The 24,938-nt window shown below is 35.4% G+C and overlaps 1 protein-coding gene and 1 pseudogene across 8 annotated transcripts; both read left to right on the top strand.

The window, feature by feature from the left end:
• The first annotated feature begins 159 nt into the window (after positions 1 to 159).
• On the top strand, positions 160 to 8,392 carry LOC121989023. 8 transcript variants are annotated; one of them, XM_042542803.1, is made up of 14 exons: positions 160 to 490; positions 588 to 789; positions 888 to 938; positions 1,023 to 1,097; positions 1,195 to 1,296; positions 2,628 to 2,677; positions 3,217 to 3,345; positions 5,585 to 5,699; positions 5,843 to 6,033; positions 6,103 to 6,219; positions 6,766 to 6,846; positions 7,025 to 7,260; positions 7,419 to 7,458; positions 7,601 to 8,392. In XM_042542803.1, the coding sequence occupies exons 1-14, from the start codon at positions 443 to 445 to the stop codon at positions 8,177 to 8,179; spliced, it is 2,016 nt and encodes a 671-aa protein (XP_042398737.1). In that variant the 5' UTR covers positions 160 to 442; the 3' UTR covers positions 8,180 to 8,392. The 8 variants fall into 8 exon arrangements, with proteins under 8 accessions (XP_042398737.1, XP_042398736.1, XP_042398738.1 ...); XM_042542802.1 differs by having other exon boundaries at positions 5,840 to 6,033; XM_042542804.1 differs by lacking the exon at positions 2,628 to 2,677 and adding an exon at positions 1,426 to 1,466 and having other exon boundaries at positions 5,840 to 6,033.
• A 13,092-nt stretch (positions 8,393 to 21,484) lies between these two features.
• Positions 21,485 to 24,898, top strand: LOC121989020 (annotated as a pseudogene).
• The last annotated feature ends 40 nt before the right edge of the window (positions 24,899 to 24,938 follow it).

Here is a 24,938-nt window from a genome sequence, read left to right as displayed (position 1 = left end):
TTTTTAATATCCTGTTAAATTTTATATTATTTTTTAATTATTTATTTGTTTTACACATACCGCTGTCATCTATTGGGCCGAGCCGTTGCAATATTCATGGGCTTCGTTACTTATCAGGCCATACGAACACACCTTTATTTCCTAGTTCTTTGTGTACTCCGTCGAATTTTACCCAGTCGCGAATAGCTCTGGCAACTCAACGTGTCGATTCTTTTACCTTTGGTTGGAATCAACAGATTGGGTGATCGAGGAAAGGATTCTTGCTTTCTTTTTCTTCCAGGAATTCGCTGGGATTACTCTTATGTTTCTTCTCTATATGCTGTGAACCATAGAAGCAAACTAAACTATTTTACTCCTTTTCCTCTTAAAAAAGAAGAAGAAATTGAATCCACATTGTATTTTTGGTTAGTTGCGCAATTGTTCAGGCGAAGGCGTTTTCTTAATGGAAGCGAAGGAGAACGGTGAAAAAATCAGCTGCGAGTATAAATTGGTGAGTTGAATGGAAGTCCTTTTCTTTTCTTAGCGATTTTTTTTTTTTCGATGACTATGAATGGCTGGAAATTAGTGACTTTGTGATTACAACGTAGAGGGAAAATCCTTTGAGGAGGAAAGAGAAGGTTTTTGTGGGTTGTGGGGCGGGTTTTGGTGGAGATAGACCGCAGGCAGCACTCAAATTGCTCCGAACTGTTAAAGAACTTGATTATCTTGTGCTTGAATGTTTGGCTGAAAGAACACTTGCCGAGCGATATCAACTTATGATGTCTGGAGGAAAAGGTTACGACACTCGAAGTATGTTAGATATTTAGTTTGCTTAAATTCTGTCTGGCAATTTTTTTCTTCTTGTATGTTTTGACCATCAAATAAAATTCTGAGTCATTTAGCAGCAGTTAAATTTGTCAGAAACATCGCAAGCTTATGTTCCACGTCAAAGATAAAACGTATAGTATGGGCAATGCGGTTGGAAATGTCTTCTGCTTTTTCTTTTCCAATGCATAATGTGCTTCCACACTTGGTAATTTCAGTATCGGATTGGATGTCAATGCTTCTACCTTTGGCTGTAGAAAGAGGAACTTGTATAATAACTAACATGGGTGCAGGTAATGATCTTCTTTATCAGGGCCAATATGCAAGTTATTGTATTGTCTTTATTAATATTAATATGTTTTATTTTTATCTCAAATACTCAACTGGAAGTGGATCCTCTTGGCGCACAACAAGTGGTGCTTGACCTTACAACAAAACTTGGATTTGATATAACTATTGCAGCTGTTTATGAAATTTTTAAGGAGACATCAGGTGTGCTCAAAATCACCCAATCTTGTAGAAAAGTTCCTTTCTATTTTTTACTGATTTATTTATATTCCAAACAATTAAATTTCATCTAGTCTCTTGTAATAATTTTGAATATGATCATTTGCTTTACAGGTTTTAAGTTTTCATATGAAGGATGCAAGATTTTAGAAGGGGTGAGGGCCTTATAACTATGCTACACAATGATTGTAGATCTTTTATGGTTTGGGACTATATACAATGTGTCATGCAATTTTGTAACCTAATTTAGCCTCAAATGGTGAATTGTGTGTTACTAGAGGAGTTTTGTAATCTTAGTTGACTGAGCTACTATTAACTTGAGTTTAAGCATTTTGGATCAATGGTTGAAGTTGATAAGTTAAGGAGTTAGTTCTCTCAGCTAAGTAGTCATGAGGATTGATAGTTAGACCTGATCCTAGACATGGTGAGGTGTTAAAAAGGGCTTCTGTGTGATGGTAAAGACATCATTGGGTCTCACTTGTTGATTAGGATGATTCTAGGCTATCAGTTGACGTTTGAATCTCGATAGATGTCAAACCTTAAGTGGGGATTGTAACACCTTAATTTAGCCTCACATAGTAAGTTGTAGGCTAATAAAAGAGCTTTGTAATCTTAGATGAATAAACTATTATTAAATTGGGCTCAAGGCTTTTGGAGTAGTGGTTGGATCTAATTAGTTAATTGATCCTCTCATATGAGCAGGTAATGATAAATTCATTTGCTTAAAATATCCTCCATGAAGTTGTATGTTCAATAATTGTGTCTACTGTGATTATTGTTGCCATTGCACATAACGATTGTACATATTGTTCTTTAGATTCTTTTTTAGTTGGAATCATTACTTAAACTAATATCCCTGAAAGAGGATCAATTTGTAAATGCATAAATGAACATGGGACTATATGTAAGTATCTCATGTATCCTAACATTCGTATAGGTAAAAGGAGCTAACTAGTTTTTTGATTGAATTTTTCCTAGTTAAATTACATGGTAGTATAGCTTTACTCTAGTAACTAAGAGATTGTGATTTGGTCCTTAACTGCTGATGCCCCTAGAAACTCCTAACAATATGATGTTCCTTACATCTTTCATTAAGATCAAAATCATTTGTTATCTTCTTCTAACACCTAAAATGATTGTGATTCTCTACTATCTACGAGCGCTTCACAAAGATCATGATACATATTCATCATCCCTTTGCATTGAGCCTCTCATATGATCACAATTAACCCTTATGATATCTTGGTGATTTTTATTCTTTAACTTTTTAGGGTTCCCCGTACTATCTCAGAAACTTTATCCGCTATATGCAACAGGGCAGGCTATGAGAGATGAATTGGAAAAATTATACTTTAATGACAAATCGGTATTACTTGCTCTTCCTTGAAGTCTTTTGTTGGGTGCAAGTTGATGTGTATTATTCAAACATTACCTGATGGTTGAATTAAGAAGCTCAAACTCAACTAGCGGAAAAAATGTTACGCACATGATGTTCACTATATAGACATTTGCCATGGTGACTAAGATTACTTCTATTATTTTTCTCATTTTGGCATGTACGCCTTGTTAATTTCACATCCTGGAAATAAATAACTTCTTTTTTTTTATTTTTGAAAATTCTTAAGTTTCCTATGTCAAAGCTTTCAATCATTAAAGTACCAAAAATGGATCTCCATATACTCCTTGATGTAAATTGGCTGTAGAATTTTTGTTTATGCTGCTAGCTGCTGTTCCAGGACTTTTTTATTATTATTTTTGGAGGGCTCAGTAAAAATTGTTTTATGAGTTTAGGGAGGTTCTTAGTTTCAACATGCTAGGCCATTTACATTGTTAGGGAACATGTTATCTCTGACCTTGTATAAATATTGTCCCTCCAATATTAGAATGCACACTTATTTTTTTCAGTTTTTACATGTGAAAGGCGTAAGCACTTACATGGGAGCCGCTCCAATAGTTGAATGTCTTGAGAGGTACAAGCCCCATGTTGTCATTACTTCGAGGGTTGCTGATGCTGCACTATTCTTAGCTCCAATGGTATGAGTCACACTTAAGGTCATGGATGTTAATGTGTTTGGTTAAATTTTTTGGCCAGTGGTTCATCACATAATTAACAGAGACAAAAATGGAATCAATCCATTGCTGAGAGTATTGGCTTCTGGGATATCATCTCTTCTTTAGGTTACTGGTTTGATAAAATAGTTTTGGTTACTCCATTTTCACTTTCTGAGTTTGCTGCAAGACATGCCATTTTTAAAATGCCTTTATAAGGAGCATTGTTCAACTAATAGATTAATTGTACTTTTTTTCATATAATGCACTCACACTCGTGGCTATGATGATTCTATTATACTCTGAAACATTGTCATCACAATTTGATTTCTAATGCATTTTCTGTATCAATGTCTGTGATGAAAGGAATGCTATTCTTTAATTTGCTATTCAACTACAGAATGATTGACATGAAGGTGGAGTGAAGTTATCATGAGTGAGTGAATGACATGTATACAATATGTGATAATCGACATAAGCAAGTGGAAAATATGAAAAGAGGAGGTAAAGTTGAAATTCTGATGTATTTTAGAAATTACTCTTTTACCATAATATCCACTGTTGTTTATTTGTCACTTCAAGTTTTATTTGATCTTAAGATTGTTGGTCTAGGTATTAAAGTTGATTTCTTCTCTAATTAAGATGCCTCTTCGTGGTGGCAAAAGGTGAAGCCGTCACCTTAGCGGCCCCTCTAGGACAGCCCCACACATTCTTAAGGGGGGTAAATTATAAGGGTTTATTCAACCTTAGCTGAGCGGCCTTCCAAGACGGGAGCACAAGATAAACCAAAGCAGCATTTGCACCTGTCGGGAAGATGGGGGCCTCTTCCTAGTCTACATGTTGTTGATAAATTGATGCAGTTGTTCTAATTGGAAGAGATGGAAATCAATTATTAATAAAATATCTAGAGAAAAAGGCCCTAAAATGCCCCCTCTTTTAGGAAAAGACTTATCATTCCCCTGTTTGCACAAAGTGACAAATAAGACTTTTTTTTCTTTTCAAAAATACCCACCCTTATCTCCTTTTGCTCTTTATGTGATTGTCGGTGGGAATCACATCAGTTGAGTGACTAACAGACAACTAAATCCTCATTGAAGCCGATCACTAACAGTTATTGAAACTCCACTAGTTGGAGATATTTATTATTTCTAATAAAAAATAATGCTACCTTGCCCATAAAGAGTTTTAATCTTTGACATTTTCAAAGAGGAAATCAGCCACTATTCAATTAGGTGTAAGCCAATTTTTGTGGTTAAAATTCAATGGATATTACATACAAAACAGTATATTATATTTTTTCCAAAATATTGTTCTATGCCACATAACTGTCCAAATCTCTCATATATAGAGAGAAGATGATAAAACATCATTAGTCATATTCATTGTCATTTTCTTTGAGTTTTGACATTTTGTTTATTATCATTTTCATTGGGTTTGATGTCTAGGTAAATAAAATGTTTTTGCAAAATAATAAGGCTTTATTAATCATGTTTATGTTGTTCCTATGAGTTTTTGACGGCTGTTCATGTCATTTCTTTTAAGTTTTGATGTTTGTGTAATGTAGTATATATTTTTCAAAACATGGTTGTGTAATTTCATGATAGATATGTAAGATACTGTATTTATGATCCCATTTGTCTTGTTATATTAATGTGTTCCTTATCAACTGTGGCTTGTATATTAAGTAGTGTCCAATTGTACATTTCTTACTCCTTTCAGTTACAGATTCACTAAAATATTATTTTTATTTGCTAGAATTACTGTTGACTTCCTTTTTTTACGTTGGCTCTAGGCTACTAAAATGTCATCTTTTGACCTTGTTGTAAAGATAATCGCTGAACTAGCAGTTTCTTCCTAAGTCACATTGAACTTGTTTAAATGCATGATATTAATGTGTTCCTTATCATCTGTAGCTTGTATATTATGTAGTGTCCAATTGTACATTTTTTACTCCTTTCAGTCACAGATTCACAAAATTATTATTTTTATTTGCTAGGATTACTGTTGACTTTTTTTTTATGTTGACTCCAGCCTATTAAATGTCATCTTTTGACTTTGTTGAAAAGATAATCCCTTGTGAATTAGCAGTTTCTTCCTAAGTCACATTGAACTTGTTTAAATGCATGCACGGATCTTTGGCCTCAAATTGCAACAGAACAAACTGAAGCACTAGTTAACTTTTACTGGTTTGTTGTCTTGTTTAATAAATGTTTGCCATGTTTAGGTCTATGAACTAGGATGGAATTGGAACGATTTCAGTGAGCTAGCACAAGGGGCTCTGGCTGGCCATCTTCTTGAGTGTGGTTGTCAACTCACAGGTGGATATTTTATGCATCCAGGTACTGATTAAACTGAAGTTTTCATAGCAAGTGCGTGACACAATAACTAGATGTTCTTGAGGTTGCCAACTTTTTCTTATTATGAAAATATCCTTGCATGACAAACATCTATCTAAACTTAGTTTTATTGAACCATTAAGCAGGAGACAAGAATCGAGAATTTTCTATTGAACAGATCTTGAATTTGTCACTTCCATATGCTGAAATTGGTTATAAAGGAGAAGTATGCTTAGCCAAAGCAGAAGGAAGTGGTGGTCTTCTCAACAGTAGCACATGTGCTGAACAGCTCCTTTATGAAGTTAGAGATCCTAGCTCCTACATTACTCCTGATGTGGTAAGGTTATATTTTTTTACCATCCTCTAAATATGGAATCATAGTCATCGATCTAATGTCATTCAACAGGTTATAGACCTGAGAAATGTATGCTTCAGCTCGTTGTCAAATGATAAAGTTCTTTGCTGTGGGGCAAAGCCTTCAAGCATTCCTTTTCCTGATAAGCTTCTGCAATTGGTTCCAAATGTACGTGATTATTCTATGTACTATCTAGTATTCTGAGATATACCATATATTATAGTTTAGTATGATGCATTAATAATATTATTTTGCTTCAGTGACCATGCATAAATATATTGGGCGATCCATTATAATTGTTTAATTGTTAGTGTTCAGGTTTTAAGGTATTGAGCGCTTGCCACTTAGTCCACATTGATATTTTAGATTTAAAGTTTCTACATTGAGCCTTAATATATATGCATGTAATTCTTTTTTTACAATAATGCAATATAATATTTCTTTCTCTCCAAATTCTTATTGCTCGTCTTCATGAAAAGTTAAAGTAGTATTATCTGCTTTTTGATATGTTTAAATGTGACTGGATGGTTCTGCCTTTAGAAGAATTGATTCTATTGGAATGTAATATAGTAGGGGTAGAGGGAGATGAAAGAAAAATATTAGTCAATGTGTTGTTTTGAATATTTGTAGTGATGCTTTCCTTTGAACTAAATGGAGGGATAAGTTCATGTAATGAATCCTAAACAGTTAAGTGTTTGATGATTGGTCTTCCAGGATTGTGGATGGAAAGGATGGGGAGAGATATCTTATGGAGGATTTGGATGCATTAGACGTGCTGAGGTTGCAGAGTTTTTGGTTAGTTTTTCAATCTTTTGTTTTTATGAATACTGATAAACAACTAAAAAGACAAAGTAAAGGTGTGCTACCATTGCAGAATAATTATAATTCCTAAATTGGTATCATTTACTTATCTTCTTTTTTTTCTTTTGAATATTAAAATAACTAGCTTTAATTATTTTGTATGCCCTTTTAGGTGAGATCATGGGTGGAGGAAGCATATCCTGGAATTAGTGATAGTATAATATCTTATATTATCGGACATGACAGCCTGAAGGCAACTAGAGCTAGTCAGAGTGTTTCATTTGTGGAACCGGTGGATGTTAGGCTTCGCATGGATGGCTTGTTCAATTTGAAGGAGCATGCAATGTGCTTAGTTCAAGAGTTTACAGCTCTGTATACTAATGGGCCAGCCGCTGGTGGTGGTATTTGGTACATATAAGAGAATGAAATTCTTTTTCCTGTCATTCATCTTGAAAATGGATGGTTTCTTGACTTCTATATAATTTCTATATGTTTAAACTAAATTCAAAATATCGAACTTGCTAGATTCAACCTTAACATGTGGAGTTACTTTGTTCCATATGCAGCACTGGACACAAGAGGGAAATCATTCTTCATAAGAAACTGGTGTGAATCTATGTTTAAATACAAAGCATGATAATGTTGCAATTTTGGATAGCTTTCATTTTCTTTTCATCTTCTTGCGTTATTGACTAGAGGATTCTCCATCTTCATTATAGTTTTAGCTAAACATTTTTATGTTGTTCAGGTTGAGCGGGAAAGTATTTTCTGGAGAACTGAGATAAAGAAATCAGAGTCCAAGCAGCCATCCAAAAAGGATGATCTGCATGATCATCCGGATCGTATGAACACTACAAGAGAAGAAAATGAAGTTTTGCTTCCCTCGAACAACTCAATCACTGATCCAATGTCCTCTGCACCAGCTCAACCCAACAAGAAAATCCCTCTGTATAAACTCGCCCATAGCAGGGCCGGTGACAAAGGAAATGACTTGAACTTCTCAATCATCCCTCACCTTCCCAATGATATCGACAAGCTCAAACAGTTATTAACTGCAGATTGGGTCAAGCATGTGGTTTCATCCCTCCTCGACATTTCATCCTTTCCCAACAGCAAAGCAATTGAGCAGAGGAACAAGCAGATGGAACAGGTAAACGTAGAAATTTATGAAGTCCCTGGTATCCATTCTCTCAATATTGTAGTGCGGAATATACTTGATGGAGGTGTGAACTGTTCGCGAAGGATAGACCGGCATGGGAAGACCATTTCCGATCTCATATTGTGTCAGGAAGTCAACTGGCCTCCATTGACATCTGAAGATGTATAATGACTCAAGGTTTGACCGTCTGGAATCCATCAAATTGCGAATGGTTGTTTAAATAACTATTAAGCAAACTTTCATGTTGTCTAAAATTTGTGAAATTGTAATGTCAATGGAAATTTGACCCGGATTCGATATGGATTTGGGTTTACTTGAAGCAATTAGTGTTCAAGGTACAAGGTCTTGAAATTTGAATCAAAGGCATTTGAGTTTGATTTAGAGGATCTTCCGTAGTTTGAGAATCCTTTGATAATCTTCATTCTAAAAAAAAAAAAGATAACTGGGTCAAATTGTAAGTTTTTCAATTTTTTTTAGTTGGTACTAGATATCTAGTTTATAATTAATTTTGATGAACGGTCCGATCTAATGGAAGCATCCCATCGGTCATTAGAATAAATTGAGAAGCGTTTACAATGGATGATCCATCAGTCTAGCGGTTTTAGGTTAACTATCCATTGAGGAAATTAAGAAGAGATTTTGCTATCGTACTATTGTTTCTCGTACTATTGTTTCAGGGGTGAGTCGAATTTTTTTTTTTTTTTTAGTTGGCATCATGTATTCAGTTTACATCGACTAATCTTAAGTATAAACGGTCTAATCATAAAAATTTTTCACTGACTATTAGGATAAATTAAGAAACGCTCGTAGCGAGCGGCCCATCAACTAACATGCTTAGATTAATCATTTATTAAGAAAAATTTATCCCTTAATTTGTTAAAACTAAGATTTGATTTTTAAATACTTAAAAAATTAAAAAGTATTCTACCATTACACCGAGTCAAAGTCTTTCATGAATTAGAGATAGTTGCTCGTTAGTTTCAAAACTAACTTGGCCCACTTAGTTAATCTTCAAAGAATTTCGTTTAGGTCAATTCGCAGCCCTATTTCGGAATGATTGGTTTATATTAATGAACGTTCGGCATTGAACTACTGTTTTTTTTGTATCTTTCTTAGCCACCTTAGTTTGAATTTTATTTTCGGTCACTTTTCGCACCATGGAATTGATCTTTTCCATCAAGTTGAATCAAGTTGCATTGGTTTAGTCAAATCTTTCTGACTAAGCCATTTGAAATCCTCCCATCATATTGGACAGTTAACATTTCATATAATATTTTTGCTCGAGACTTTCGAAGTCTTAGTCTAGTTTTGACTTTGACTTCTTTCATTCTTTGGATTGCAAATCATTTGAATTGTAATCCCCACAAATGACCGCCCCATACAAAGTCAACTGGATTTGATCATGATCAATACAAGATTCCTTTTATAGAAATATGGGCACAAAAGGTTAATCAATGGCATTTTTTTTTAAAAAAAAATCTACTAATCGTTTGATCTCTTGACTTTCAAATATCCCTCTCGTCAGTTGCATTGACATTTTAAACATTTGACGGAATCGCAGTGTTATATTTTTTTTAAAAAAAATCTTTAGGTCAAATTTAAGTTGGATTTAAGTTTCATTTAATTATATTCTTAATTCACATGTCGATGTCTATTTAGTTAAAGGATTTAAAATATAAGTAAATCTTGTTGGCCAAAATCTGATCAGTTAGAATTTTTTATCATCCAATTATAATACATGCATGTATATGTATGTAATTAATATATACATATGATATTATTAAAATACCTTTGTACATATATACATATATGAATTCTAACTGATCAGATTCTGATCATTTAATATTACCTTTAAAGTATTTTTATATTTTGTTAGTTCATGCCCAATATTTTTACATGTCATAGGATCTAACTTAAACTAGAGTGGCACTTCTCCAGAAGCCGCAATTAGCAAATTGCACCTTGTTTTCTTTTAGTGTGGAAAATGAGATGAGTACACATGCATATCTACACTCCTTAAATGAGCATTAAAATTGCGATCGAGCATGGATGCTGCTGGATCTTTCCAAACACCCTTCCAAATCTAGTTTTTTATAATTAAAGTAAAATTCAAAAGAAGGTTCCGTTTTTAATGAATTGGAACATTTTTATATAAAAATAGTCAAATGAATATATCTTATCTTGAAAATATCTTTAATTTGTTATTATAGTAACTACAATAATAACTTATAGCAACTACAGAACTACTCAATTCCAGATAGTTACTACAATATTATACCTTACTTCCAAGGCTAGTATAATTACTTATTTGTTCGACAAAATAATCTGCTGTCAAAAATATACAAAATATTAGTTAAATTTAATTACATCGAATTAAATTTATTTATTTATTAAAATGATTTGAGTTGATAATCTCAGACGACCAGCAGAGACTGATTTCTGCCAGTGTTGAGAAAATCGGACCGGACCGGCCGGTCCGCCCAGTTGAACCGCAAACCGGCTCTTGATCCGGTCCGGCCCACCATTAAAGTCGAAAAAAATTAAAAAAAAATAAAAAAATTGGTCAAAACCGTTTAAAACCGGTCAAACCACTTAAAGCTTGTCAAAACCGGCCAAAACCGCTCGAAATCGGTCAAAATCGTAGGTTCAATTAGGATTGAAGCATGATTTTTATATATATATATATAAGGTTGAACCACCGGTTCGACTGGTCAAACCTTAAAAACCCCGACTTGGTCATCTCACCGGTTCAGTGACCGGTCCGATTTTCAAAACATTGGTTTCTGCTAATTGTTGAGTATAGACCGAGCTTCGAATCCGAGCAGTAAAGTCCAAGCGGGCAAGTAGTAAATTAGTCGACTAGGCAGTAAGGCCGAGCAAGTTCGGCCAGATAGAGAGGTTGACCGGGCGAGCAGACAAATCGAGCGAGAGGCCAGTCGGGCTAACAGACAGGCCGAGTGAGAGGTCAGTCAGGAGAACAAGCAGGCTGAGCGAGCTGGTGTCGACCGTGCGGAGAGGCTGAGCAAGCAGACGAAGAGGCCGACCGGGAGGACGAAGAGGCCGACCGGGCGGACAAAGAGGCCGACTAGGTAGACGAAGAGGTCGGCCGGGCAGATGACGAGATCGGGCTAGCTGACAGAGGCCTGCGATTGACGCAGTTTCCTTAAAACAGATTCGCCTCACCTCCGACAGTGTTTCGAGGTTTACTTGGGTCGTTTGTTTCCCAAGATAGAATGGTTATCCGTGATTCCACCCAGCATTAGTGGTCACGGCGAACTGAGTAGTACCCGACTATTATCACGGACGCTCCACCGAGCAGGAGTTGCACGACAGAGGAAGAGGGAACACAGGTGGAGAGCTTCTACTACTTTTTCTGTGCAACGTTAATGGTCGATTAATGACCCTTACTCGCCGATAGGGCTGTAAATGAATCAAGCATTCGTGAACAAGCTTGGTGTTCGACTTGGTAAGAGCTTGTTTATGTTCGTTCAATATACATAAGATTAATTAAACAAACAAGCTTGCACATCTCGTTAAGCTAAATAAATAAGCTTGAACATATATGTATTTAGCTCGTTAACATTCATAAACAATGTTCGTGAACAATATTCACAAACCATATTCATTAATAAAACTCTTTTCAATATGCTAAATAAACAATAAAATAAAATAAAATAAAATAAATAAATTTAAATTATCAAGCTAAATACCCAATCAAACAACTAAAAGTTTCAAACAATTAAACAAGCTTGAATTGAAAGTTTGATAACATCTAAACGAATGAAACTCAAGTCAAGCTCGAACCAAGCTCAAGTCAATTAGTTTGAATCGAGAGCTTGATAACATCTAAACGAACCAAGCTCAAGCCAAGTTTCAAATAAGCTCAAGCTCATAAACAATAAACCAAGCCAAGCTTGAACATTCATTTCAAAAGCTTGGTTCATTTTAAGCTCGGCTCGGCTCGACTTGGTTACCTTATTAAACAAGCTTGAACACCCCAAAGCTCGGCTCAGCTCAGCTTGTTTACAGCCTTACTCGCTGAGTTGCGAAACACCACAAGCAGCAAAAGGTTTACGTGGCAAAATATTTGTTGCTCCACTTGGGCAAATTTTGTCCTGACCGGTCCGGCATTCGGCGTGCGCAGGTTGTGCCTGCACAGAATCAACATGGTTTAGTGTGTTAGAGTGTATACTAAAATTCTAACTTTTGTAAATATTTATTTTGAAATAAAGAATCACATTGGTCAAAAATGTCTACATTTATATGTTAAGTGTAGTTGTTCAATTAATTTATATTGTAGATAACATGGTGTGTGGTGTCACACACAGAAGATCATGTTATCAGTTCTTTATAAATTATAAACAGAAGCTCACGACTAAGATGGATAAGAACAAACCATTAGAATAGTCGTAGTGTAATTTGGTATTAGTTTATCTTAATTATAAAATTACACTAGTACACTCTGAGTGTATTGAGCAGGATCATTTAAGATAAGTTCTTTTTTTGCTGACTTAATAAAAGAACAAGACCTTAGTTATTATGGAAGTGTGTGCTCTTAATCCTAATATAATAACAAACACATATATTTAGTATTCATTTCTTTAACTTATCAAAGGGTGAGATTTAGCTCGATAAATCAAAAGGCCCGATAAGTTGGGAAATGATATTACTTATAGTGTGTGTTGTTGATTATAGAAGAAAACTGTGTTCTAGTAATCTAGGTTGAGAATGACCCCAAGAGGAGCTCATAAGGATTGTCATGTTAAACCCTACAGGTGGACTTAGTCCGACATGACAATAAGATTGAGTGGTATTACTCTTGCACTAAGATATTAATTAAAGAGAGTTGCCAGTAACTCATTTAATTATTGGACATTTAACATCTTAAACACAGGGAGATTAACACACTCATAATAAGAAGGAGCCCAAAATATAAGTTGGGATTGATGCGGTAGTTTAATAATAATTCTTTAGTGGTATGAATTATTATTGATGAAATTAAGTTGGGTGTTCGGGGCGAACACGGGAAACTTAATTTCATCAGGAGATCAAAACCAATTCCTCCTATCGGTCCCTATCGTAACCTCTTGTATATAGAGAATTATACCCACCGCATACCCACCTTTCTACCCACCTTGAGGTGGCCAGTCAGGCTAGCTTGGAGCCCAAGCTAGGGCTGGCCAAAGCTAAGGGTGGAACCAATTTGAGGTGGCCGACCAAAGCTTGGATCCCAAGCTTAGGTGGCTGTCCACTAGAAAAATTAAAAGAGATTTTATTTAAAATCTTTTCTTATGTGGATATTATGGTTTTAAAAAGAGAGTTTAAAATTTAAATCTTTCCTTTTATAGTTTCTACAAAAGATTAAGTGAAAGTTTGATATCTTTCCTTATTTGTAGTTAAAAGGAAGATTTTAATTTTTGATAAAACTTTTCTTTTTTGTAACCATGTTCATGATTTAAGAGAGAATTTTAAAAATTATAAATCTTTCCTTTTATAGTTTTCTACAAAAGATTAAAAGAAGGATTAGATATCTTTCCTTATTTGTAGATTGAAAGGAGATTTTAATTTTAGAGAAAACTTTCCTTTTTGTAAATCATCCACATGTTTGAATAGAGAGATTTTAATTTATAAAATTTCCTTTTATAACCAACCATGAAGGAAAAAATTATTAGAAAATTTTTTATTAAATATTTCGGAAGCAAATTAGGAAGTTTTAATTCTTGTATTATTAAAATTTTCCTTGCTTGGAGCTATGAGGTGGCCGACCACTTAATATAAGAAAAGGAAATTGGTTTTAATCAATTAAAATTTTCTTTTTATGGCAAAGAAAATAAGGAAGTTTTTATTTAAATTTTACTTATTGCCAAAACCAAGGATTATAAAAGAGAGGGAGGGGTGCCTTCATGAGATACAACTCTATTTTATTTTCCTCCCTCTCTTCCTTGGTGGTGGTCGGCCCTAGTCTTTGCTCTTCTCCTTTTCTTTTCTTCCTTGGTGGCCGGCGTCATCAATACTAGAGGGGATTTTTGGTGGCCGGTTCTAGCTTGGAGAAGAAGGAGAGAAAGGAGGCTTTGCTCTTGCATCCCTTGGAGCTCATTGGTTTGTGGCCGAATCTTGCTAGAAGAAAGGAAGGTGTTGGTGGTTCTTATCTCGGTAGATCATTGCTCACACAACGTCTGAGATAAGAAGAGGAATATGATAGAAGACCAAGAGGTTATTGCTTACAAAGGAAGATATAACTAGTAATTGTTTTCCGCATCATACTAGTTTTCTTTGTATGAATTCCAAACATAAGAGGCTAGTGATTCTAGATTTTCGGATTAGATATTCGAAGTTGTGTTTCTTTTGTTTTGTTTTTCGAATTTGTGATTCGATTGTTCCTTTTGGTTAAACCTAGGGTTATATAAGGAAATTAAATATTAGATTTCATTAAAAGGCTTTGTCTAGGAAGTGGTGGTTGCTCCCATATCCAAGAAGGTCTAGTGCCTCGTCATGTTTAACCTGGAAGCCGATTTTTGAAATTAATATTTAATTGAATCTATAACATAGGTGGATTTGGATCAATAATGTTAAGCATCGTTTGCGATCCAAGTCTAAACCATTAAGAACAGATAAGTTAAATTTGGAATCAATAATGTAAGTTCCGTTTGCGATTCCGAATTTAATTTCTAAAGAACACAATAGGTTGTTAGGAAAGGTTCAGGACTTGTACAAAATTTTTGTACAGTAGAACCGGTACGATCTTCCTAGGACCAACCAACACAGTGTAATCCGGACCCTGGTTTTGTACCTCTCATACGTACCCACGCGTGAGAGAGAGTCTCTCCTCATGTATTTGTTCACATCCTCAATACATATGAATCAATATAAACCAACTAACATATCATAAAACTCTCAATGTAAAACTAAAGTCCCATCACAATAGAATATTTTTCTTTTTTATCTCTTCTTCATTTACATCACTTATATCCGACACTATAATTAATTACTGCAACTGATGACAGCTACTCTATCATTGATATAATATGTAATAACTATTTTAATCAATTTAAAATAATTTTGATTAAAGTACAACTAGTGAAATAGTTAATTTTTTATATTAGACCAATGAATACTGTAATATATAGTAATATTGGAGAAAGAATATTTTTGGTATAAAGCTTCATTTTTGGTATAAAGCTTCTAATGAGGTATTATTTTGACTTTTCTTTAAGAGGTACTCATTTGTCAAATTCGTTAAATGTGAATTCTTTTTTTAAAAAAATTCCTCGTAATTAAGTGTCAACCCTCGCGCATACTTTTTCGCTTAGATTTGGAACTAGTCCACCATCAATAATGCAGTTAACGTCATGCCACACCACCATTTCAACTAATTACATTTATATATTTCCAAAATAAGTAATCTCTTCAGCCTCCTTTTTCCTATGATTGTAAAGGATTATTATTTGTACAAGTTATTTTTCTCATAGAAGGATGATCATGACCATAGTTTATAGTTCTCATAAAACTTTTAGGGAGAGTTTGGTAAGTGGAATAGAATGAATGGCGTGAGATTAATGGTATAATAAATAATCATAAGAGGGAGCCAATAATTATTCATCATACCATTAATTCATACACTATTAATTAACACCATTAATCTTATCCCACCTACCAAACACAACCTTAGGATATTAAGTATCTCCTATAATACCCTTGTAATTTTTTTTATGTAAGCTTGTACTTAGCTTATTATTTCGTTATGTAAATCTGTATCTAACTAAGTTAGCTTGTATGTTTTCCGTTTTCTAATTTGTATGTTTTCCTAAAAAATTTCTATAGCAACTTAATATATAAAAAAGAGACGTTGTTTTCGTCTCCTTGTCTTCAAAAGTTAGAAACTGTCTTGTGGTTTAAGCTTGTAAAACCTATGCTGACTAAGTTGAACAGTAAGAAGTAAGAACTACTGAAAGCTCGTTATAAGACCTACAAAGATTGGGGTAGAGCTTGAACAATAAAACATAATTGATAAGCAATAAAAATGAGAAAAATATTCTTCAAAAAAACTTAGATTTGACAATTTATATTCGAGGTTACTGTTCACATTTTATTATTCACAATTATTATTCTAAAATTCTAAAATTTTTGAAAAATATAACTTTGACACAAAACACATAAAAATCATATAATTTTGACACAAAGTATGTAAAAATTTGATATCATAGCTATAAGATCTTAGGATTACCATTATTAATCCGATCGACCATGCGCAAAGAAAAATAGTGTTAACATTATTAATAATTCGCTGATCCGATCGACCATGTGCAATCGACCAGAAATCAGTCGGTCACATATTACCTAGGGTTATCTCCCCCTAGGATTGTCCAGCTTCACTCACTAGGATTTTCAATGTCTGACTTCACTCACCAAGACTTTCACCGCCTAGCTTCACTCACACTGACTTCACTTACTAGGACTTCCACTACCTAGCTTTACTCACTAGGGTCTGACTTTACTCACCAGGACTTCCCCTTGCTTAACCTCTAGTTAGGATTAGTAACTCAATAGACTTTTCACCTACCTATCATTCAGTTAGGACTTACCCTTGGTAATTATCTAGTCCTTACTAGACTTCTTTCTTTCAAATATCAAGTCTTGTTTGGATTAACCCTTGGTCAAATTGATCAAACGTAGGTACATTGTCAAACCTTGGAACCCTAGAGGTCGATTGCACCAACATATATGTTTGAATATAACAAAAAAAATCTACTTTTCAAACATTCCTGGGCTTGCGTGAAATACTCAAGGCACTCCATACAAGTCCTAAAGATATGACAATTGTCTACAAAGCTAAATTTAGTTATAAATTGAAATGTCAAAAGCTCTTCAAAGCTTGTACAGATTCAAAAAAATATGATTGTCCATGCCAACTAATTTGCTTCTTCAGAAAAGTCAATATTGACTTTGAAAAATATGTACTAAGAAATTTCAGAGGAAGATTTATTACTCTAGTTACTTTAATGGATTATGGACTTCTACACAAATTTTAGGTACACAACATGAATTCTGTTAAAGACTTCCCAAAGAAATTGAACAGCATTATAACTCATGCTCTTGAAAAAGAAAAAATATTTGTTATCTACACTTTTGAAAGTTCTTCACTGGAGTGGATAAACTTAAAGATAGAACCAGTTACACACTTAATCAAGATAGACATTCATGAAATCAATGATATTCAATTAGAAATTGAAGAATATCCCACTCTTGATCTAGAGTGGGCAACACTTCCTGCACCAGTAGATCAATTTAAGCATTGATATGCTTTAACTCAAGGAAACAATTGGTTTTAGGATTAGTATGAAGATTCAGAAAATAGCATACTAGTTAGAGAAACCTACATCAAAAAAAATTACTGGCCAAGAGACATGGGCACTAGTTTTTTTCTATTTAATTTCTCTACTCAACATACAACCCTCAAATGAAAGCAAAAAGGAGAGCAACAAGGAAAATAGCTGGCTCAGCAAGATCAGCCATTTCCTGTAGGCGTGCTCTAAACACTGCCAACACTTCTACCTAAGCTACCAACTCCAAAACCTCGTCATTAGACTTAGTTGATGAACACAATTTGGAAAATATAATGGAACCCTGAAGACGACATAAGCAATGACATCATCATGCTAAAAATGTAAACTATGACGACATGGAGCAATATTCTCCATCGACAACTTTACTTGCTAGCTAGTAACAACTTTATTCTCCACTATCTCATTTCATTCTCCACTGCCCTGACACCTCACCTCCACTACATTTGTCCCCCCTCAACTCATCCTGATGTGAACACCTCATCCTTTCTTCACCCCGAAGCAAACTCTCTCCCTCTCCTTCTATAAATACCTCTCATCTCCAACGCTGAAGACAACCAAGAGTGCAAGAGTGAAAGAGTGCAATAGTGCCAAGAGTGCAAGTGTGTTTTTAATTTTTCTATAAGTATCTCCTGTAATGTCCTTGTAATTTCCTTATGTAAACTTGTACCTAGCTTATAATTTCTTTATCTGTATCTAGCTAAGTTAGCTTATATGCTTTCAATTTCCTAGTTTGTATGGTTTCCTGTAAAATTTTTGTGGTAGCTTAATATAAAAAAAATTAAAGGCGCAATTTTCGTCTCATTATCTTCAAAAGTTAGGAAGTGTCAGATAGTTTAAGCTTGTTAGAAGACCTACAAAAGTCAAGATAAAGCTTGAACAATAAGATATAATTGATGAGAACCAAAAATGAAGAAAATATCCTTTCAAAAAACCTAGATTTGACAATTACTATTCAAGGTTATTGTTCATAATTACTAATCACTTTTTATTGTTCACAATTAGTATTAATTTTTTACTATTCACAAATCCTAAAATTTCTAAAAAACATCACTTCGATACAAAGTACATAAAAATCACATAACTTTGATACAAAGCACATAAAAATCATATGGTTTAGGATTTAGGATTTATTATATAGTATTTAGACTAAAGAAAGTGAAAATTAAAAAAAAATTAACACGGGTGCTCATTAATAGGTGTGCAACATGATATTTCCATATGAAGGATGGTATGATGCACACCCATATACGAGCACCCCGTGAGCACTTAGCATTTTTTTTTAATTTCTACTTCCTTCAACCTAAATACTATATCCTAAACCCTAAATCATAGGTGTTTGCAAGGTGCTTACAGAATATATCATCCTATATATATATATATATATATAGAAGCTATGGACCACTATTCTCGAAGGTGCATTTCAATTTTTTTATTTTTTATTTTGATTACTTTTTTGGCTTTCAGGTATGTCATTTAAGATTTTTACCTTTAAGGTTTAGGGATTAGGTTATAATATTAAGCACACAAAAAAATTTCAAACAAAAAAAATATTTTACATGTGTACGAGATATATCGTGTATGGTGTGTGTGTGTATACCCCGAAGGAGAAGTTTCAATGATTAACAATTATTTAAATTTAGGTTAATACATTGGATCGAGCTACAAGTTTATAGGATAAGAGAAGTCCAAAAAGGTCGAGATCCAGATTCTTAGCAAGAAGAAGTTCATTCTGATTGAAAGATCAGATGCAAGGCAAGAAAAATCCCAGAAGGTCAAAAGCCGAATTCTTGACAAGAAAAAGTCCATGCAGGTTAGAAGATCAGATGTAAGGGAAGAGGAGTCCAAAAAAATTGAAGACCGAATTCTTGGTAAAAGGTGAAAACTCGAGCAAATCATGAAATCAAATGTAAGGGTAGATGAAGACCCAGAGATCATAAGGAAGTTGGGCACTAAGTCCAAGGAAAAGGAGGTTTATCTGGCATGAAATAATTGAGATCGATTGAAATGTCAAAGGGAGTGTGTGCTTAAGAGTTTAGGGGTGAAAATCTTATTTTAGGGTTCACCAATCGATTGGTGAGTTGGTGAGCTAAACCCCTAAACCTAAGTTTCCGGGGTTGCCATTACCAATTGATTGTTGCAAACCCGGACTTCCAAGTTTAGCCAAATTATGTATCAACCAATCAATTGGTAATGAAATTCGAACACATAGAAAGCTCTCAAACGATTGGCCACACAAATCAATTGGTGTAATCGATTAGGAGGCTTTCTTCGCAAGAACAGAAAACTCCTAAATCGATTCATTGATCGATTACGACACTTTAATCGGTTGTTGGGAGGTTTTTTTCACAAGAATAGAAAGCTCCCAAATCGATTCATTGATCAATTGAGGCACTGTCAATCAATTCGTGCAATTGATTGAGAGATTTTCTTTGTGAAAATATAAAGCTCTCAAATCGATTGACTAATCTATCAAGGTGACAAATCGATTAGTGCTTAATTCCAATAGATTGAGATTCAAAATGGATCAATCTCAACCATCAATCTAGAGTCAATTGTCGTTCAACGAATAGTCAAACAATCATCAGTCAATTGGGGGTTTCTTCTAATCGATTGGTGGCTAAAAAAGCAAAGAAACTGCCCGATTCAAGGTGGACTTAGGGCAGAAAACAAGACACTATTCCATTGCTCTATTGCGCTTTTTTGCGCCTAAGGTCAAGTTCTTATCTACAACACTTTCTCAAGCAACTCAAAGAAGGAAAATTATGCTTCACCTGTAATCTCTTCTACTTTTTTTTTTTTGTGCTGTGTTTTTTTTTTTTTGAGTAAGAGTTATAAACCTTAATATGACGGTAAAAGATTTTCCACTTTCGACGTTGTTCCGAAAAGAAAAGTTCATAAATAAAACTATGATTGCCAATATGAATCTTTTAGATTAGTCAACTAAAAAAATAAATATCAAATAAATCAAGATGTTAACATTTCAAATATCTACTTAAAAATCAAGAAAAAAAATCGAAAAGTTGTCTCTCACGTGTGTCCTCTCTCTCTATATTACAATTTATTATATAACAACCGCCCAATTACTTTGATCCATGAGAGATCATTGGCGTACTGCATACGACCTGGCCGTCTTATTAAGTATTATTGCTCCTCTTTTCTGTGTGTTATTAAGTTGACTGGTTCTAGCAAATAACGCTCGACCACAAAGTCAATATTGGAGATGGATTAGTCAGTAATGATGTTGCCAATTAATTAATTACTTGTGGCCTGTGCATTTTCCTTTTTGTCCTAGAAAGAGGCCACGAAGCGAGTAACATGACAGGTTTGCATCATAGACAGAGAATAAGTAAAAATGTGACCATACGCTTCAACAAAGGATAAGACTTCGAAGCAGGAAGTGCAAGGCTATAAATACGCCACGGAGCTGTAGAGCTTCAGGCCTCATTTTGAGCGAAAGAGGAAGGGGAAGGAAGGTCTCAGCTAAACCTGTTCAGGTAAACATAGTTGGGATTCATTTCTGATAATTAACTGATCATCCATTCATCATCACATAAATAACACTACTAATCGTGGAGAAATTAAGCCAATTAGGGTTCGAATTATAAATTCCATCCTTTTATTTTCATAGATATATATTAATTAGTTAAGAACGAACGTAGAAATATAGCTGACTTGGTAAGTAAGGGACTAGCTAGTCTTTTTATTCACCTAAAAAATTGGTAGCCTTCTATGATTTATGTTGGTCCACATCTTTTATTCTCATGCATTTCTCCTTAATTATTTTATTATGAGAAGGATTAATAGTTTAATTAACGCTAAACGACAAAATCGTAGGACTTTTCAGCTTTGATTTCTTTGCAATACAAATGGGGAAATTGGGTAGTGCTACTTTAGGATTTGACTTATTCCTCACACCATTTTATTCCATTTTATTTTATTTTATTTTCCCTGCCTCAATTACGTTCTTGCACGCGAAGGGGAAAAAAGAAAAAATAGGACAAATATTCATTTATTATTGCGCCTAAGCACACGCGTTGTGTACTACAATCTATTCTTGCAATATTCTCATCATATTTTGATATTATTCATCAGAAAAGACTTTGGGAAAAAATAAATAAATGAAAAACGGAAGAAATTTAACAGTTTCTGAAGTAATTGAAGACCCATCAAATTGGCCTTAGTTTGAATTCTATAATTCTGAACCTTCAAAGGCAACCTAGTCGTCAAAGCAACTCGCCTCTCTCGTGAAGAACATCTTCTTACCTTCTTTAGTCAGCATCTACAAGTTCTCTTTATATAAGATCTCTTCCACCTTCGAGAAGTATCACAAGAGTTAGCTAGCTCGCAATCGATGGCGGCCGGAGGAGGAGGTGAAGGCAGCCGGTCGATGGAGGAGACGCCGACCTGGGCGGTGGCCGTCGTGTGCTTGGTCATCGTCGTCATCTCTGTACTCATTGAGCATGCCATCCACCTCCTCGGCAAGGTAATTAATTAAGTTTAATTTCCTTGCTATTGTTTCTAATTAGTCTAGATCATTTGCCCTGACGTACTGGGATTCTTGCATCTCGCAGTGGCTGCAAAAGCATCATAAAAGAGCACTCTACGAAGCACTGGAGAAGATCAAAGCTGGTATGGAATTAATTCTAGAGGCCATCGATCATCTCCATGGCTGCAGAACTGAAGCGATTGATGCTGATGTTGTTGTTTGATTGGCAGAGTTGATGCTGATGGGGTTCATATCCTTTCTGCTGACGGTCTTACAGAGCAGCATCTCGAAGATTTGTGTGCCCATGAGCGTCGGCGACTCATGGCACCCGTGCAAGCCCTCTGAAGAGGACGACATCGCTGGCCATTTGGAGGACCCCGACCAGAACCCTGGAGGACGACGAAGGCTTCTGCAGACTGCTGGTTCTGTCCGTGCCTTCAGACGAGTTTTGGCTGCAGGGGGGTCGTCAGATACCTGCCCTGAGGCAAGTAGACTGAGTTCACTGGCTATTAATGTTCATTTTTTCAGAGATCGATCGATACTTTGTGTTCATCGAGTTCTTATAATGTGCAGGGGAAAGTGGCTTTGATTTCTGGTGAAGCCATCAATCAGCTTCATATCTTTATCTTCGTGTTGGCTGTGTCCCATGTTCTCTAGTGCGTCTGCACGTTGGCTTTTGGTCGACTCAAGGTAAAACAATTGTTTACTCGAAGAGAGAATTTGCAGAAACACACATAGTTAAATCAGTATTGTGATGGCAGATGAGGAGGTGGAAAGCTTGGGAAATGGAGACTAGAACAGCTGAATACCAATTCACTCATGGTAGCTAAGCAAATTGATAAGTTTTTTTTTTTAATTATTATTGTTGTTGTTAACATCAGCAGCAAATCTGATTGCAACTGCAATTTTGTGCAAAAGATCCTGACAGGTTTCGGTTTGCAAGAGATACATCGTTCGGCCGCCGGCACTTGAACTTCTGGAGCAAATCGCCATTGCTCATCTGGATTGTAAGATTGAGTCCACAAAATTAAACAAGAAGAAAAGAAATATGGATACTAACCAGAAGAAACCTTTTAAACAGGTGTGTTTCTTCAGACAATTTGTGAGCTCGGTATCGAAAGTCGACTACTTGACGTTAAGGCATGGATTTATCATGGTAAGTTAAAGTTCTTTTGATAACATAGTCGATCAACACACACACATGATTCAGACTCACATAAAATGTCTCAGGCACACTTGGCACCACAAAGCTCAAGCAAGTTCAATTTCCAGAAGTACATCAAGAGATCACTGGAAGAAGATTTCACAGTAGTTGTCGGAATAAGGTAAATAAATGCTGATCAACCTTACGATAAACTGGTTAAGATAAATTAGTTTGATCACCTTCTTTACTATATTGACAGTCCTGTAATATGGTTCATGGCTGTGGTCTTCCTGCTATTTAATACCCATGGTAAGGCAATTGACATTTCTGCCTTCAAAGTAGCGGTGAGAACTCACTGTGTATGTTTTCAGGGTGGCAATCCTACTTGTGGCAACCATTCATTCCTTTGATTGTAAGTATTAACTCTGAAGTGCAAAATGTTTTTTCTTCCTTTTTTTTCTGTGAATCTAGTGCTACAACAATAACACTTTAAATGCCTAAAATATTTGCAGATCATTCTCATGGTTGGAACAAAACTTCAAGTAATTATCACAAAGATGGCAATACAGATCATGGAACGTGGAGATGTCGTCAAGGGTGTTCCTGTTGTTCAGCCTCGAGACAACCTGTTTTGGTTCAATCGCCCAGGCCTTCTCCTCTTCCTCATTCACTTCGTCCTATTTCAGGTCAATTTTAACTCTATAAATAAATAAATAAATAAATATATATATATATACACACACCATTTAATCTATTTGCTATTTCACTAGTAAATAATAATAGTCTTAATTTGCACTGCAGAATGCATTTCAGCTGGCCTTCTTTGCCTGGAGTTGGGTGAGAAACAAAAGCCTCTTCTTTTAAACTTAATTCAACCAAAACTAGACCTTGCTCAAGATCACAAATCTAAATTTTCCTTGCTTGGATCGATGGCAGTACGAATTTGGCTACCCATCATGCTTCCACAAGCGAATCGAAGACATTATAATTCGCATCTCCATGGGGTTAGTTCTCCAAACCTCTAAATGAGTTTTGATACATACATAAACAAACAATGATAGTGTGAGTTTCTGATACATGTTTTCCTTTGCCAGCATTCTCATACAGGTCTTGTGTAGCTATGTGATACTGCCTCTGTATGCATTGGTAACACAGGTATAAAAGACAGATCTTGATTTAGTATAATCACAAAACTCACCCAACGTAAACTCACATGGATCTTCTGCAGATGGGGACGAATCTGAAGCCTACTATTTTCAGTGAGAGGGTGGCCACTGCTCTGAGGAAATGGCACCACACTGCAAGGAAGAACGTGAAGGAGAGCAGGAAGTCTGGCAGCGTGACGCCTTATACGAGCAGGCCGAATACTCCAAGCCACAGCTTGTCGCCGGTGCACCTCTTGCAGTACTACCACAATGAGGTGGACTACAGTAGTCATAACTCTCCGCAGAAGTACTTTGTGGAGGAAGACCAGTTCGATCCTGAGGGCATGCCGTCGCCCTCGGGCCATACGAACGATGAGTCGTTCTCGCAGTACAGGAACGCGACGCTGAAGAGATTTGTCGAAGCGAATATAGAGATGAGGGAAGTCGACGACGACGGCCGGTTGCAGCTGCCAATCAGGCAGGGCAGTGATGGCCATGCGAACAGTAGAGTGTCTATTGATTTCTCATTCGACAAGATGGAGAAAGGTAAGACGCAGGTGTAGATAGACCAACGAGATATTGGTTCAACGCTTGATCTTTGGGACACGAGACTGAATCCTTTATCAATTTAGCTTAGCATACAAAAGTTTGTCTACTTCATTTGTTTTTTGTATGAACTATTCTAGATACAAGTGCCTCGAGGAGGAGGTTGAATCGATTCAAGAGTGTTGTCTATTGATGTATAATACAAGGTTAATCCTTCCTGCATGATCTACATAGTGCAATGCCATTTTTCTATTGAATATTT

Source organism: Zingiber officinale, chromosome 6B (assembly GCF_018446385.1).
Source record: "Zingiber officinale cultivar Zhangliang chromosome 6B, Zo_v1.1, whole genome shotgun sequence".
Taxonomy (NCBI): domain Eukaryota; kingdom Viridiplantae; phylum Streptophyta; class Magnoliopsida; order Zingiberales; family Zingiberaceae; genus Zingiber; species Zingiber officinale.
The sequence above is the reverse complement of the archived record's forward strand: the minus strand, read 5'-3'. Positions and strand labels throughout refer to the sequence as shown.

What these genes read in the sequence shown, in the direction of transcription:
- LOC121989023 (XM_042542802.1), top strand. Translation starts at nt 443, where the DNA reads ATGGAAGCGAAGGAGAACGGTGAAAAAATCAGCTGCGAGTATAAATTG. An exon ending in AATAACTAACATGGGTGCAG is followed by an intron (nt 1,098 to 1,194) that starts GTAATGATCTTC and finishes CTCAACTGGAAG; the next exon opens with TGGATCCTCTTGGCGCACAA. An exon ending in CACTATTCTTAGCTCCAATG is followed by an intron (nt 3,346 to 5,584) that starts GTATGAGTCACA and finishes TGCCATGTTTAG; the next exon opens with GTCTATGAACTAGGATGGAA.